The sequence below is a fragment of the Haliaeetus leucocephalus genome, unplaced genomic scaffold, assembly GCF_000737465.1.
Source record: "Haliaeetus leucocephalus isolate CR32 unplaced genomic scaffold, Haliaeetus_leucocephalus-4.0 Scaffold906, whole genome shotgun sequence".
Taxonomy (NCBI): domain Eukaryota; kingdom Metazoa; phylum Chordata; class Aves; order Accipitriformes; family Accipitridae; genus Haliaeetus; species Haliaeetus leucocephalus.
In genome coordinates this window covers 2,513,513-2,531,419 of record NW_010973342.1, presented here as the reverse complement: position 1 = coordinate 2,531,419, position 17,907 = coordinate 2,513,513, and the positions used below count along the sequence as shown (strand labels likewise).

General features: G+C 38.8%; 1 protein-coding gene across 1 annotated transcript in view; it reads right to left on the bottom strand.

The window, feature by feature from the left end:
- Positions 1–17,907, bottom strand: part of SORCS2 (sortilin-related VPS10 domain containing receptor 2) — a 571,075-nt gene that overhangs the window by 23,285 nt on the left and 529,883 nt on the right. Inside the window, exons 17-22 of the mRNA XM_010583547.1 lie at positions 11,576–11,696; positions 10,117–10,250; positions 9,382–9,510; positions 7,785–7,956; positions 4,159–4,345; positions 154–287 (exon numbers count right to left, since the gene is read on the bottom strand). Coding sequence (XP_010581849.1) covers positions 154–287; positions 4,159–4,345; positions 7,785–7,956; positions 9,382–9,510; positions 10,117–10,250; positions 11,576–11,696 — 877 coding nt within the window. The remainder of the gene's footprint in view (positions 1–153; positions 288–4,158; positions 4,346–7,784; positions 7,957–9,381; positions 9,511–10,116; positions 10,251–11,575; positions 11,697–17,907) is intronic.

The following is a 17,907-nucleotide window of genomic DNA, read 5'->3' as shown; positions in this document are numbered from 1 at the left end:
CTGCTTGCCACCAGACATAACTGGCTATTTGGAATGAAAGATGGTCCAAAAGAAGTTGTGCAAAGTGGTAGTATTTCTATTAAGGTAAAAGGTGTGACTCAACCTTTACTGGAAAGAGATTGAAAATAATCTCAGTCAAAACCGTTCATGTACCTGAAGATTGTTTCCTATCCACCAGTAGAAGACTGTCAAATTAGGGTTCTTAGGCAGTATGATGGCTGTCAGGTTCACCTCCTGGTTTCTCCCAATGACTGGAACCACTTCTAAATTTAAGGCCTGCAGTGGAGCTGAACAAAGTTCCCAAAATATCATTGAACAAGAATCCATCAATTTATTAATGCCTCTTTCCCCAAAAGCCTCTCACCTGCACGCTATAAGGTCCTGAATTTATTTTTCCCTCCCTTCTACTTTTACATCTGCATTGAAAGCTATGAGAATAATTGTAAGGACCTCATTTCAACCAAAAAAAACCCCAAACCCGCAAACAAAATCCTAGAGCAATGAGACAGATCACCAAAATACATCTCTCTGATGCACTTTTTTTGGTGCATATGGTTTTTTTTTTCTAGAAAACATAAGCAAATATCCCAGTTAAAAAGTGGAAAAGGCAATCTCGGCTTTTCTTTTTTTTTTTTTAAAGTAATAAAAGATCAAATGAATAGAAATCTAACACATCTCAAACTGCTAAGGGAAAAGCAGAAAACTGAAAAAGAATGTTGCTGACTACTCATTTTCATTATGAAATATCAGCTGTTATGCTCACACCACACATAAACTCTCATTAATGCATGCTTTAAAATAGATGTGTACATCAGGGGAGCATTTATTTGCAAATCAAAATAGATAACCTCTGTACTCCAAAACGTGCCTTTGACTAAGTTTATTCCTTTCTGAACTTTTGCCTACAAAGGCTGTAAACATTATTATTTGTATAAAAGAAATGCATCATTACAATGATTTTATCTGCTTCTTAATGGTGTATTTTGCTTCATAGTAAAATAACTCTATTGAAAGAAAATCTTTTCCTTTGGAGGTTTCTGAGTATATCTTTTTCAGAATGTCTCAAGGTAAAAGCTTTATAATAGCATAATGTGATAACCAGCATTTCTTAACTTTAGCTACACCATCTATCCAGGATGACAAACTGCTGTATGGTCCAAAATGCATTCATTACACAGAATGAATAATAACCCACCCATTTTTGTTCCATTCTAAGTATCTTTTAATTCATTCAGAGGTCTTTCATCTCAGTGCTAACTTAAAGGTAATCAACACCAGTCCAAAGTCTTTCTCTTACTTTCTTTCATGAACTGAATCATTGCCCACTCACTTCTAATTCACTTTGAACTTTGTCTGAGCTGTGCACACCCTCCTTTTCCACCTCACTTCAACCAGCCTGTGTGCTGCTTCATCCAAAGGTAAGGCTCTACTTTCACTCAGCATTTTCTCCGATGACTCTTTTACCATCTACATGAATTCAAGATATGTTGGGTGCTCAAACAAATGTTTTCTTCAATAGTTTCTTTACCAAAACAGAGTTAAAATGCTCTTCTATTGCTGGTGTCTTGAAGAAAATTCAGAAGTTGTAGGAATTCCATTACATTTGTTCCTCCTAGAAATTGATTTTCCTTCTGATGAGGCAAATTAAAGAGGTCTGGAGGGATCTGCGCCACTGTTTTGATTTTGCCATAAATTTACATTTTCCCAGACGAAACAGATCATTTTGAGATATGATTTTGCTCCTGAAGAAGGTTACTTTCTTTTCCAAAATTTTTAGAAGGGAAGTTCTTTGGTCCTTGAATGATGACGGTGATTTCAAGTTTGCCATTCCTATATATTAACGAGCTAAAAATAATGATTGTGAGTTGTTCTGCTTCTCTCAGTCACACAACTCCATAATGCATTTGGACAAGCTTTACAGCACCCTTAAGTGGGTACAATGATGAAAGAAGTTGACTTACACTATTTCTGTTTAAGGAAGCTACAATTTCAGCACAGTTTTCAAAGCTCTCCAATTATTTGCACACTACAGAGATTATGGTTTCATGAAAAAGAAAATGTATGCCTAGTTCTTCTTCAGTTCCTTTTATTCTGGGCTACCTACTCACGTTTATACTATCAGACTTGCTCTAATTTCTTTTACAGTTCATTAACAAGTTGTAGATTGCGTGATCTGGATCAGAAAGCATAACCTGGATGACAGGCCAAAGTTCATATAATTGTCCGGCATTACGGGGCATCCCATAGCAACAGAACTTGGCAGGAGTAAAAAATATTCCCTTTACCATTTGTCCCTGAAAAAATTCCCTGGGAATATATCAGAGAGAGAGAGTGAACAAAGGACTCCAGGGACATTTATGCTTTCATGGTATTTGATAGGGAAAAATGTCCCTGAATGGCTATTATTGTTTCTCTAGAACGTAGAAATTGCAGTTTAATTAGTGCCAGCTAATTTCCCAAATCTTGTAATTTACCTAAAAAATTAAACGGAGCAAATTGCACAGAAAGCATTTATTCAAGCAGGCTGGGTAACATAGTTCTGTGAGTCTTCCAGACCATGCACAGCATCCACGGAAAAGCTCAGGAATGGACCACATCTGCTTCCCTGCTCTGCTGCCTCTGCACTACAGCACCAAAGTCCTCTCAGCGCACCAGTCATTTTACTTGTGAAAAATACCTCTGGCTTCTGCAATTGGTAAATCCACTGCATAAAACACAGTCGACATCTTTTATTTTTACTGTTTATCCTGATGTAGGTCACCCCAGAAGCACATTTTCAGAAAAGGGTTGTTCAGCTTTCCATCAGGGCTTGCTACTGCTCATCATTCTCTTAATGGTAAGAAGTTGTTCTCCCTGGAGAGAAGGATGTTACAGAGTTTTCCGCTGTTCATTGCTTGTACAGATCTACTGTTCCTGCGCTTAATCTACTTCTCAGCACCTAGAAGCTCCGGAAAAGTAACGGTGAAGCCCTAAGTAATTTATCTGAGCTCTCTGGAGTTGTCCAATGATTTAAAAACCAACCACAACAATGAAACAGATAATGAAACTGAGGCAAAGACTTTGATTCTGATCCTTTCCATTTGATTTTAATACGAGATTGACCATTAGCATTAATGTGTTCGGCTCCATCTGCTAATCAAAGCAGAACTGGAAACTCTGGACTCAAGGACTCTGACTAACAAAATACATAAATATCAGCAGTCACTAGACAGGGTGACATAAAGCACGTGGATCTGTGCACAGCCTTGTATGTGGCTTCAGCGGTTTCCATTGCTTTGGGATTAGGGTGGAGGACACGCCACTCACAACAGAGGGAAACAGACACCTGGAGAATGCAAGATGAGTATCTTTTCTTTTGATGTTACTTGTTTCTGAGTTTTTGACACATCTGAAAATGGCAAAGTAGTAGCTGTCTTGAATCTCTAACAAAGAGGAAAATTCAGTTCCAGTTATGAGTTTCCTTCTTCATTTCAATTATGAGATGACTGAGGTACATTAAGCTTGCGATGGTGCACGATATTCCCTGTGCCATGCTATTCTTTTCTTTTAAATCTATTTGATGGGGGTTTTTAGGTCTTAATTAAGGAGAGGGAGAGAAATCTAAGTCACGTAATACTGCCTGCCAACATTAAGTTATACCCAAGTACCACTTTAAAACTTTGTGAGAATTAACTACCTAAAATCCAGATTCTAGTACTTTAATAACTAACCTCACTTTTAAAAACACTGAGATTTTGAGTCTTTTTTAAAATCATACAAGAGCTCAAACATTTCTCAACATGTCTGTTCGCTTGCTTCACACAGCACCTAGAAGCTCCTAAAAAGACATAGCTTGAAGTATTACATTTTAGCTGCTAAGACTGCCAACAGGGTCTTGAGTCAGGAAGATGGATCAAACCTGAGATTGGAATTGAGGCATGCTTGCTATTTAAAAGATTAATATAGCATCCTTCTCCCAATCCAAACAAAACTAACTCTGACTTCTTAATACATTAGCTTTACAAGCTTCTGCATTAACAACACACAGCACTGCAAGACTGCATGAGGTTGTCGAAAAAATAAGCATTTTTCCTAATTATTAGTAATTTTCTTTACTACTTCATTGTCATGAGGTTTTTACACAGTAGCAAAAGTAAGAAAACCAAAGAGCTGATTTACAGTTGACTTGGACGAACACCACAGCCTCATCATGCCCAGCCACATTCTCAGCCTTCACCGAGACACGGTAAATCCCAGGATTCTCATAGCGGTGACGGATGGGTTCTCCAGTCATCGTAAGGTTCACGTATATCGCCTTAAAGCCATCTCCAAGATCTACCTGGTATTTGGTATTCAGTGTATCACCCTAAAAGGAAAATATATCAAAAATATTTTAAATGGCCAGAACTGAAATAGACAGGACATGATTATAACCATTTCCTGAATCACAACAGCATTTCCAGCCCCAGCCAGATATTTTGACTCAATTGCAATAGTTGCAGTAAAACCACTACACCCATGGCAGATATTTTAGTGCAACAGATGTTGTGTGCATTAATAGAGACAATACCAAATTTCCACAGTAAGGTACTACCTTAAAATAAAACAACCAGACCACTAAGCAAGTTGTATGACATAGAAACCATCACTCTTGTCTTAACGCAGCTGGACATTAAATAACATAACAGTGCAGGGCAGCCCCAAGCTCTGGAGTGATGCTCATATGATTGCAAACAACTGAATACTGTTATTTTAGCGAATTACCACTCATCCAGTGAACTTCTAGCCTATGCAATTATAAAGTTAAATTAATTGGTTTAGACCCACTTCACAGCACCTTCTAATCACACCCGCTCAGCGTCAACCATATATAGCCTTCAAGATCAAAGCTAGGGTCTTCACACAGAGTTGTGCTGCATTATACAGAGCTCCCAGCATGTCTAGAACTAACATGCTCTGCTGCAAAATTAGATGCATGCCTAATGAACCAGATTATTGAGCTGAGTTTGGGAAAGGGTTTAAAAGTCCAGCCAAATAACTCTGTCATGTCAAACATCTCGCAGAATTTATAATACATTGCACTTCTGCTAAGTGCTCCTTTAAATGACACTGTCTTCCTAACTCAGGCCTAAAATACTGCAAGACTGATACTACTGTCAGAGGACAAACCTGTGCCTATCACTCATGTTGTCATGGTGTGGCTGCTCAGGAAAGAAGTCAGGCCTATGCTATGTGGACTGGTGATGTGGGGGGAGTCGAAGGAAAATTTATTTTAGCTGTGAGCAGCAACACTTTCTCAATACTACCGGCAGCACTGCCTTAGTGAGCTGCCCTGCTCCCTTAGTCTTCAGCAATATGTTCCTGCTCGCTTGCCACGGTACACAGCCATCACAGTCATGCAGTTAAAACAGGTTGCAGGGCCAGGCTTGGTTCAAAATCCTCTGTATTGTGAAAACACAGTGTTGGTTTAAAAATCTTCATTGTCTCTAGGAAAGGACCTTATACATCCATATGCTAGTCAGGTGAGCTGAATGGCCATCAGAGCAGACAAGGATTGACGTTCATCAGAGTATTAACAAATCACTTCACTCTCCCATAAGCCACTCTCTGAAATAGGTTTATATCAAAATCTAATCCCAAAAGGCAGCACTAATGTAAAATCAAAGGAGGCAACAAAGCCTAGAACTTGCGTACCCTGGCATTACAAAGGGAAGGAAAACATACTATTATTTCCTCCTTTTATTATTTTGCAGTTTGGTTGATTTTCTTCCGTGTTTTATCAGATGAAAGACCATTGCTTATAATGTAAAAGAATACCCATAATAAGGAACCTGTAGGGTTAGCAAATACCTAAACACCATATTTCAACACACATGAAGGACCTTGAAAGCGTCTTCACTATGAATATTTTTTTCCAAATAACATCTTTCTTTTGACAACAGATGGGTAGAATTTAGCAGAGGAGATAATACGTTATTAAAGTTTAAAGCAAGAGAGATGTCTTCTTGCCAGCAATGTGCCAGTAAGTGGAATCTCTTTAGATGACATTAGCTTGCAAACAGCTCTTGTTCACTCTTTCTTATGCTAACAAGTATACATGCATATTTCTTCCAGGTGAGACAGAAACCAGTGTTGAAAGCCAGTAGATGCAGGCTTCTCTTAACGTTTTATTCTAATAGTTTCCCTAGTGTAAAGATGAGAGTGCTGTCTTCAAAACATCAAGGCACTTCAGTTTCCCTGACCAGGAAAGACAGAGAGCAGTGGACAGATAACAAAAGTCATATAGGGAAAAGGCAGCTAAACTTAAAAGGAATTGGGGCTTCCACTTCCATGCAAAATAGATGATCATCATGACATTATTTATTCATACACTCAGCCAACAGAATTTGGGAAAAAAAAATTACAATTATAAACTATTATTGTCTCTAAGGCCACTTGCAAACTGCCCAAACCTACCTGAAGCCTGCTTTCTTTACTGCCTGATGTCTGGCATTCCTGCACCTAGTAACAGGCGTTCACTAAACTACTGAATTAATTTTGTTCAGCACAGAAAGTGGTATGTTTTGGTTTATCCTAGTAGAGCTGTTTCTTAAACTCAGTAATTGTTATGAATTCTCATTAGACTTTGTTTTACAGATTAAATCCTAAACAACGCTCAGGACATTTGAACATAAATATTATTCTTAGCCATAGGGGGCAGCAAACTGCTACCTTTCTTCTAAATCTGCCTTCCACTTCGATGTACCAAGCAAAGACTTCATCAGAAACAGCATGGGATTCCTTTCAAGATCCCTCACTTCTGAAGGTTTTGGAATAGTTTTAAATATTTAAGTATTGCCACAGAGATTCGTAAAAGCTTCAATAAGAAAAAAATTCAAACTGCCAATCAAAATCATTAGAGTCCAAATTGCAACCAAATGCTCTATTCTTACAATAAACATTTCCAAACAAATTATAAAAAGAGAAGGCAGCATAACTTGCCACACAAACCATTGGGGCACTGCAAGCATTGAGACGCAGAGCCTGTGAAGCATTAAGTAGTCCGGTGTTCTGCACGTAACCTTCTTGATTCTATTACAGAAATAAATCCCAAGTGCCTGATTTACATCGCTCAGGTTTGCCAAAATGTGTAAACCTTCTTCAAGTTCTTGCAAATCAGTGGGGTTAGCCAGGAAGTACAATACGCCCATAACCTGAGCACAGCAGTTATAGCCTAATGCTAAAAAACAAGCATTAGGAAACATACCCATGGCAAACAATACATCCAAAAGTTACTCACTGCTGTTGGTCAGGGCCTTAGGGCATTGTCTCTCTCAATAAATAGAAAAAAACATATCCTTGGCAACACAACTAATATATAATACATTTTCTTATGCTGTGCTATTTGTTGATTTCTGTAAAGCTTTGCCTCATTCCTTTCTGAAAGGCAGATTCTCAAAAACACTTAAACCAGAATATTAAATGTTCTTTGCATTTCTGTTCTTCTCTGATACAGCAGTTGAAATTTTCAGGCCAAGGAGACTTTGGTAATTTAGTTCCTTTGATTTTCCAAGAAGCCATTGCCTTTAAGGAATCATAACTGGCTACGCTGAGGAGACAAATCCTGTTCTGTGGACAGAACTTGGTGGTTCGCTGAGCTTACTGGATTGTCTGATGCACTTGAAAACAGAAGTTTCAATAGTTAAAGAGTCATTTCTCTTTGTCTCAAGCACGAATTAAACTTCATTCAGCAGCAAAGCAGGTAGGAGGGAAATGAACCCTAAAAATAGTGAGGAAACTTTCATAAAGCCAATGTTCATTACTACCTGCTCTTGTCTGACGACAAAGGTGATGTCTTCGCCAGGCTTAACAGCCAGGCTTTCTTCTCTGATGCTGACCTGAAGCCCCTTGGGAGCAATCGATGGACACATATGCTGTGCTAAGTTCTGCTGCAGGTCTACGCCACCTTCACACACATTAGAAACAACTTTCCTGTACCTGCAAAAAAGAGTAGGCAGCGAGCACAGTGAATCAGAGATAAGCAGGAGAATGCCATCAGAGGCACCGAATGTGAGTGTGATGGTAGCTAATGAATATTCCTTGGGTTCACAAACAGACAAGATTGCAGATCATCAAAACCAACTCATGATGCAAATACTTTGATGAGTGACATTGCCTTTACTGAATAAAACCTGTTGAAGAAACAGGGTGTGGAGCACAATGAGGATTTCACTTGTATGCATTGGAAGAATCTGCCTTTTCAAATTTAGAAACATGCCTGACCAGCCCTCCAGGAGCTAGACAGTCTGCTGTCCTCTCTGCCATACCCTTTGCCAGCATTCAACAGTCTTCAGTGTTCTAGAGGTCTTCATTCAACCCCAAAGATCAGAAAGAAATTAGACCAAGCAGCTTCTGCATTAACCCAGAACCAATTGCTTAACTGTGGCTCTCAAATCTCTGCATTTCTTAAAACACATAAAGCATTTATTTAACATAACATATAGCATAAAAGGTAAAAGTATTAAAGAGTGAAAAGCCTAACACTTTTAAAGAACTAATAATAAAATACTTGGATGCATGCAGTAATTATTTACAGATAGGTTTCACTCAGGTAGGTTATTTTTAAACATCCTTTAAAATCGGAGTCAGATTTCACTCTTTTGAATTCCTATTCTGTATATCGCAGCTGTCAGCCGCAACCCAAAAGGCATCATTTTCCTCAGTAAGGCAAATATACACAGAGACCGTGATGCTATTGCCAGATTTGACATTTCATCATTTGGTTCTCATCTCCACAACCGACAGTGATGATGTTATGATAAGCCAGAATAGACGCCAGCTGCAAGTTATTCTCAGCACAGACGTCAGACTACATTGTAGTGTATATTCTATGCGGTATTGTTTACAGTTAATAAAGCTTTCCTTTGATTCTGAGCGTCCCATATGGTCAGGAAAAGAATCTATTCTCCACAGAACTCCTTACCCCTATGGAAGTGAGAGACTGGGAAGTTCTGGGAGATGTTACTGGCTCCTCAGATTGATTCACCGGATTCAAACTGAAAATTGGTCTGAACCCAAGCAATGGGCTAAAAGAAAAGGCTCTGAATGGACATTCCTATCACAAGTGTAATAGTGGCTACAAAACGTTATCAAAAATAAAAAATATACTGAGAACAACACAGCTCCCCCTCTTCTCAAATTGATTAATTTCTGAACTGCCGTGAACATGTAACATTTCTCTTTCACTAGTCTGTAGGAAGCTTCTGCACATGCTCTAAGTCAGAGTCAGAACTTTTGCATTTCCCAGTTTTTGCAGTTTGCCTTATTTACATTTCCTTCAAATCACTTTTCTGGCCCTTGGTCAGAATGTTCTCCTCCTCTCTGGAAGCCTCTGCAAGCCAGTCGAACACAAAATCAGCTTACCCAGTGCTGCTGGTGTATGCCTGCCCCAGCACGCAGTCTTCAGGAGGTGCTTCAGGGTTAAACCAAAAGTCAGCAAAGCATTTGCTAGACTCCGACTTCAGAGGTGCAGAACGCTCAAACCCATAATCACTGAAAAACATCAACACCAAGTGTGTTACTATCCCCACTTCATTCAGCAGTCTAATTTGGGGTGGATGAGACTACTTTTTTAACAGTAAAAAGATTTTTTTAGTATTATTCTACCAGCTAAACACACAAGTTGCTGAAGCCAGTTCTGTTCTAAGTCTAATTTCAATGGGAGTTGTGTACACTTTGGGGAAAAACTGGTTGCAATTACTTTGTCAGTTCTGAAAAATTAACTCTCTTGGTAGTTCTGAGTTTTAAAAGCTTTCTTTTGCCACTCAGACCAACACATTTCTTCTTTTTTTTTTTCCTTCATTTGCAAATAGAAAGGGTTTGCTTGCCTTATAATCAATCCAATGGTCATTTTTCAAGTCTTGATCAATTGAGAAAAACATCAGGATTTGTTCAGTCAAGAGAAACAAATACTTAAAACATGGCAATCTTTTTAAACAAAGGCAAATACAAAAGCAACCTGTTATTCAAATAACAGCTTGCCTATTTGTTTATACATGGCTATGTGGGGAGAGGGGCAAAAGGAGGAAAATAAACCCATCTCAAACTCTAAGTAACTATTTACTAGCAATAAATCAAAAGGTCCACAGAGAGACTCACCATAAGAAATCAGAGTTCACACATTCACAAACTTTGGATGTAAGAGCTGATGTGAAACTTCTCCCTTTAATACACCATGATGAAATCTTCCTCTTTCGAAAGCTCCTCTGCTGGCCCATGATGCAACGATCACCCTGAACATCAAAGCACCAGACTTATTGCACACCATAACCTACACCACACAGACATGACCTTACGTTGTCCTGAGAAAGGCTGGTCTTGCTGCCAAGACTATAAACTTGTATCAACTCTCTCATATTCAAATGTATAGGTATAGAAAGCTCTCATATCCCCTCTGTCCAGTAATGGGCCATTACAGAGTTGTAACATATTTCGGGGCACAAATCCAAAGATGTACATGAAAATTCAAGTGCAATTTAACCCATGCTTCATGTGTGCACAAACTAGGGACTACCCTACAATTGGCCATTTAAAAATTCAGCATGGATGCAGATGGCTGAAGTTCTATCTAAATCACCACATCTTGTGTTGACAGTCGCAACAAAGCACCAACAAAGCACCAACCTTGTGGACACAGGCAGAATGAAGACTATCTGAACACACTACATTAGTAATTGGGCAGCTGCAAGTACTCAAAGTCATTTTAGTAGTTTCTAATTTCTGAAAGACATTTCAATGCCAATATCCCAAGATACTCTTACTCTTTGGGCTCAGATCTGCATAACATTCTTTGTAACACACAGCATTCCCAAACAAGAAGTGTAAAATTAGGCATGAGAACTAGCAAATAAGAGCTGGAGAGCTGGAGTAACAAAGAGTAGTATGCAAAAAAACCCACCCTGCAGAAAGCAAGAGAACAAATGTACTGGAAGAAGCAAAACATAATAATCAGAATGATTATGAATAAATATGACATATTCCATTTAATGTAACCCCCCCCCCCCCCGATTTCTTTAATCAATACATTGTATAGAGAACGTAGCTTCCCAAAATTGGATTTGGCCCGAGCACCAGGATTAGCACAGCCTTAACGCATTACTGCAGAGATGGTATTGCCCAAAACAACTGCACTCCATGACATGATTGGTCCACTGAGATCCTAAATTACTTCTGGAATGGGCTTTACTTATGGCAATTTATATACGAGTACAGTATGTGGTCAGGAAGTTGGCAGAACACGACTGCATGTTGAAATTGCTTCAATCAATATTACACACTTTATGGTGTATGCTTCACAATCCAGCAGGACCACCTATTATTATGGCAGACCACCAGATATACTTCCGCCTTTCCCAGGACACAGATCACACAACCAAAGGGAACACAAAATCCTCTCTCATTTTAAACTATTGTAAAATCAGCAAATACCAGCATAAGGAGATCAAAGCTGGGGATATAGCATCCAAATTCTATTTGAAAATGTTTTCCTAGCACACAGTTCTACATGAATCCGAAAGCTACTACGAAGTTGTGGCAGTTAACATAAGACCACAAATACCTGTAGATTTGTGAGCTCCCAAGACTCATAGTCATCATCAGTGCACTCCCTGGGGAAGGATGGTCTGAAGTCCACCTTCACCAGTTCCCAGTCCGAACGGTAGCTAATATGTCCAAAGACTCTGAACAAAAAGTTCAAAAGTAAAATCTTACTGCAAAGAAATAACATACATCTGAGATTCAAATTTTCAGTTCTATGTTTTCCTTTCCATGGTCATGGTTCCCTACTAAAAGATCCCTGGTGAATTTTTCTTCCACTTTTATTCCTCTTCATATACAATGTGTCTAGTTAGAAAACACTTGCCAATTGTCTATGAAACTTCACAATGAAAAAACATAGCTCCTAGATTAGAGATTTTTTTTTCCCCCAGCAAAGTATCCAGAAATTTAATTGAAAATATACTACTTTCTCTAACTTGGAACCCAACATTTTTGTCTATTATGTTGTTATATGAAACATAGAGAGCTCTCAGATTTTGACAGGGAGCTCAGATGAGGGAGAAGAACCCAGGATCACCGGATTCAATTTCCAGCTCTGTCACTCATTCCTTTTGATTATGGTGCAACTTCTTCAGTTGTTTTTATTGTTTTTGGTTTTTTTTTAACTTCTGCAGATTTTAGATGGCAATTTGCTATTGTTTAAACTCACAGCAGTATCATGAAATTGCATTCATTTCTAAGGAATACACTGAATCTACATATTGTACTGAGGAACTCTCAGACTCCTCTTCATTTCAGATAGTCCAATGTATAACAAAAACCAGCCTCAAACTGTAAATTTCTTTTTGAAAAAAAACCCCAACAAACTGAAATCTCATTGCTTTAGAAACCAAGCTGTACTTTCAAAGCAGCCAACATTTTCAAAGTCAGAATATTTATTTCCAAAACAAAATGGGTAAGTATGACATCCAGCAACAAATTAGAAAGGATAAAGACTCTATTTGGGCAAAAGTCAAACGTATTTGTGGTTTGTATCAGGCTTATGTGGCTTACTTGCCAAAGAATTTAAGGTTGATTCTGGAGCCAACAATTTCTGTGCAGTTCATACTGCACAGAGTTCATATTCCAAGCTTTAGTAGTATTCTCCAAACTAATTAATTCCTTTTGTTTTGCCCTCAGTTTTGTTCAAATCCAGACACAGCAGGAATGGTATAGTTCTGCTAAAAGCATTCTGCTGCAAACAGTCATTTCTCTTGTCCTGAATACCAGGTTCAAAGTGGAACTAGGGTAGACCATAAGTGAGGAAATGGTGGATTCTCTGCAGCACAGAGGCAACATCATCACACTAAGCTCCTCCCTGGTAGATGGATGTAGAGATCTGAAGTGTACCAGAGAGGCTGAAAAATAGTCACAAAGACTAAAGATGTACAGTGATTTCCCCCTTTCCTTTCTGGCGTCTTTGCTTCTCAGCCGTAGCACAGAGATGTAGATGTCTATTGATTACTGCACATACTGCCCACATTATAATGACCAGACAATCCATGCGCACAGGAAACTTCACCATCAGAAGTGCACTTAATTAAACAGAAACATGTGCATTTAGTTTGTGTGTCTTACTCTTTTCTTAGTAAGGCTCTGAGATTAAAGGACTTGGATCATCTACTTTCTTTCCTTCTAAGTGTACCCATGGCTCAGAAGTAGAAACAATACACAAAACCTAAAAAAATGTGGCTCGGTCCACTGGCTGTATGTGCACATAGGTGTGTGGTCCTACTCCTCTCATCGAGACCTACAGGTTTGGTTCTTTTTTCTGGTTCAGCTGGATCCTGAGAGCTGCTGTCACCATATAATCTTATTCACTTGTAGTTACATACTCAATAAAGTTACTACTTAGGTGGTCTCACGCTTTTTCCACAATGCCTGGTTCAGTATGACTGGCTTTGCTGACAGGCACAAAGTGTCTTTTGCAGGCTAAATACCTGTACCTCTTTTTTGTTTTTAAAACTTTTTTTCTCCATACAAGGTACTAACATAAGGCAGACTTACAGCTACCTACCTACCTCAGCAAATGCTTCTTTAGGCACCACAAAACTTTACAAATTGGTTACATTTCTTTTAGTAACACGTTTATCAACAAATATGTTGAAGTGCAAGGAGCTACGTCCTGTCAAAGCTTCACTCTGGCCTCAAGAAAAGTATTTTCTATGGAATAGATGAAATTTTCTTCATCCATATTACCTATTTCAGGCAGATTACTCAGGAAAAAAGAAAGGAGATGGTTGTTTGAATTCAATGCAGAACAGAATAATGAAATTCCCCTGAAAATATAAAACAAAATCTCTGAACTATTAATAATCATCTTTAAGACCTCACAGAGGATGACTATGGAAAAGGAAACATTTCGCCTATACACACATACACAAACACACACAAATATATGTGTGTATATGTATATATAACCATATATATAAATCAACAAAATAGAGCTCAGAGAGTTACAGAATTGATTTTGATATCCACAAAGATACCAAACAAATTATTAAGCTATCCTTTTCTAAGCACCTTGGAGATAATTAAAATGATAGCAAACAGCCACCGCGGATTTGTCAAAAACAAATCATGTCAAACGAATGCAATTTCCTTCTTTTACAGGGTAACTGGCTTAGAGGAAAAAGGAAAGGAGAACATGTAGCATATTTTGACCTTTGTTAAAACTGTTACACATTTCTAGCTGACACTGTCTCAACTTAAAAAGGAAAACATCAGTGCAGATAAAATCGTGGTAATGAGGAATAGGAGTATATATCCAATTAGAAGAATCCATTTTCAAAAAGTAGTTATCAAACAGGGAAATATTTTGAGATATGTACCACAAAGATTTGATGGGTCCACAGTCAATATTTTCATTAACACCCGTGTGGTCAAATAAGAAACACACACAAAATTTTGCAGATAACACAGAAGGAAGGGAGCGGACACTGACTGGTGGAAGCAATGGTCAGGAAAAGTACTCCTAGGAAAAACACACCAACAAAGGTACAGAGCCAAAATGGAGAATAACTTTCAAACACTGAAGAAAAGGCTTGGGCAATTCTCAGGAATTAAAACAGGAATGTAATGTTGCTGCAAAAGATGACAGACTAATTCTAGGTTGTATTCAGAACTGGAAAACAGAAGACATGGAGGCAATTATTTTGATAAACTTGGCACTGGTGGAGCCTCTGAAAGAATATGGTGTCTAATTTTGGATGTTATATGCATATTTACATGCCCACTAAAAATGAATTTGAAGAGAGGCAAGGATGACTCAAGCTGCTAGCTGCTTAGAAAACGTAGCCAATGAAGAAAGACTGAAAGAATTGGGTTTTTCTCTGGAAAAGCTAAAACTGAAAAGTACAACAAAATGTCTTCAAAGAGTCTTGCTATGGATTGAAGACTTTTCTTCAAAGAGACCTGGAGAAGGGGCAAATAGGAAGAAAGACAAGGATCAATAAACTTAAAAGATACAGATACGCAATTCTCTAATTCTTTCTCCTCAGCACTGGAGGGCCACACCTGGAGTACTGTGTCCAGTTCTGGAATCCTCAGTATGAGAGAGACATGGACAGACTGGAGAGAGTCCAACGAAGCCCCATGAAGATGATGAAGGGACTGGAGCATCTCTCCTGTGAGGAAAGGCTGAGAGAGCTGGGACTGTCTGTGCTGGAGAAGAGAAGGCTCAGGAGGATCTTATTGATGTATATAAATACCTGGAGGGAGGGTGCACAGAGGGCAGATCCAGGTTCTTTTCAGTGGTGCCCAGCGACAGGACCAGAGGCAACGGACACAAATTGAAACACAGGAGGTTCCCTCTGAACATCAGGAAACACTTTTTTACTGTGAGGGTGACCAAGCACTGGCACAGGTTGCCCAAGGAGATTGTGGAGTCTCCATCCTTGGAGAATTCAAAAGCCGTCTGGACATGGTCCTGGGTGACTGGCTCTAGGTGCCCCTTGAGCCAGGGGGGTTGGACCAGATGACCTCCAGAGGTCCCTTCCAACCTCAGCTATTTTGTGACTCTGATTCTGTAATGGTAATGATACAAGCTATTGAGGCTGTTTATTCTCCCGCATTGGAGCAAGAAATTAGTGAAACATCAGGATTAGAGTTAGAGATTCGATAACCTTTTGAGATATTGCCCAGTCCTGCATCCTATAATGTTATAAAAATTACAGAAATTACTCTAGAAATTATGCAAATTCAACTAGAGTAATATGGAACCTCTGTGCAAACTGTATGTGTATACAGCAAAGGCACTGCTTCAATGGGTGAACTATAAGCCTCTCCTCTGTGGATTTTTAGCAAAAGACAGAAATAACTTTTCTGCCTGTTGGTCCAGCCTCTTGCAAAAAAAAAAAAATACTCATTTCCATTATGGCTATTCTGATTCTATGGACTGAAAACCATGTTCTGACAGAGCACAGTAACTGCACCACTGATTCCACCATTCTCTGGCTTAATTAAAATTCCAGAGATTGAAGGAATTGTTCCAGCACAGCCACCAACCCTGTCAAAAATGCAGCCATACAGCTTTGTAATTCCTGGGGTAAATGTCCTAAGGAATCCAGCACCTTACATGCACCCAGCTTAGCAAACTGTTTGAAAAAAAAGGCTTAATGGTTATTAATGCTGTTGTTGCAGTAGACTTGTTGCCCTGTTGAGGACAGGGTTTTGCAGACACATCAGAAGAGCCCATTTAAATGTACTGCCAAATATCACTAGAATAAAAAAGTATTTTTCCAAAGGAAGAAAGAAAGGCATGTATTAAGTAGGATTCAATGGATTAGACAAAAATATGAGCTACAATAAAGCAATACGTAACAGCAATCACAATCTAATTGCTCAGGTGCAAAATATATATGTCCAATAAAATCATATTTATGGAAAAAACTGGAATGGTGCAGCAAGTGTAACTGATGATTAGAAGTTAAATATCAAGATGATAGTAATTCATAAGCTACTAAAACCTTCCTCTTGATTAATTATACTTCATTAGAAACCAATCAAATCAATTCTGTTGAAACTATGAAAGATGATGCAGTGATAAATAATTTTTGAAAGAAATTCCAATTACCTTGGAAATTAATTTACTTTTATTTGCAAGAATTTGGGATCCATAATTTTAACTTCAGTGTTTCAGTTGCCATAACAACTTTGTACATTTGTTCCTAGTTCATTTATGAGCACATCATTTTTTAATTTGATTGTATCATTTGATAGATAAGACAGTTTAATGCGGTTTTTAAGCTAACTCATTTAAACTATTTGCTGGAGGATTGCTGGTTATTTCTGTTCCTGATAAAGCTCATAATCAGGGGGAGCTAATTTAACAGAAATTATATGCAATGATAATCTTTTCCAGTAAATTCTCATTTCTATTCAATAGAAAAGAGCATCTATTCAATAGCTGTTCACATGAGCAGTAATAGCTGTGTCGCTTGCTGCCCGTGTCACCTGCAAACCACCCGACTGCAGCTCTGATGGTGCTGATGCTGGAGACTCCCAAAGACTTATCACGTAAACATTCAGCTTCCATGACTTCGTTCAGGAGAAATGAGCCTGAATTTGACAGCACACTGCTCATCTCGGATGTCACAGACATAGCTTTTTACAACCACTGCACTTGCCCTCCTCCTTAGCTCTTCTCCTGTGTTCTTCAGGATTTTGTTCATAGGCTTTCACAGCATCAAAACCAGAGCAGATGGATTTTAGCTACAGTGTCCCATATCATGGATCTCATGCCATATACATTAAGACACTCCTTGAGCAACTTTTTGTGGTGTTATGGTGGTTTACCTTTGAGCTGTTAGCCATATTGTCTCCAGACAAAGAAAATGGCTTTGATCAGCCTGATGTCTTGATCCTCAGAGCAGCACAGCTGACCCTGCAACAGTTTTGCTTTACTGATGAATATCTGAGAGCACTCAAAGACCTCAGAGTGGCGGCAGCGATCCTGCTGTACTACCCCACCAAGGTCACAAAGACAGCACATGTGGAATTTATTCAGATGTTTAACGTAGCAACTTCAGTTTTGCAGTCATACTGAAGACTAGTGATGACAACTGTGTGATGCACAGCTCCTTTTGTTTGAAATCAGATGCCTCTCTCATTCTAGACACGCTGCTTTAATCTCCCAAGTGCTGTGCTGGCTTTTGCTCTCCTCTATATGACTTTGTCATCAACCGTGATGTTGAAAACAGCATGCTGCCTAGGTAGCAGAATTTGTCTGCACAGTCCTGTACTGCCCTGTTGACACACTCTGCTAACTTGACATGCCAGTTGGGGCTGGAACCAGGACCTCTAGTTTTTTGGGAGAGCCTTCAAATGTATAAAACTACTGACAATAAAACCTAG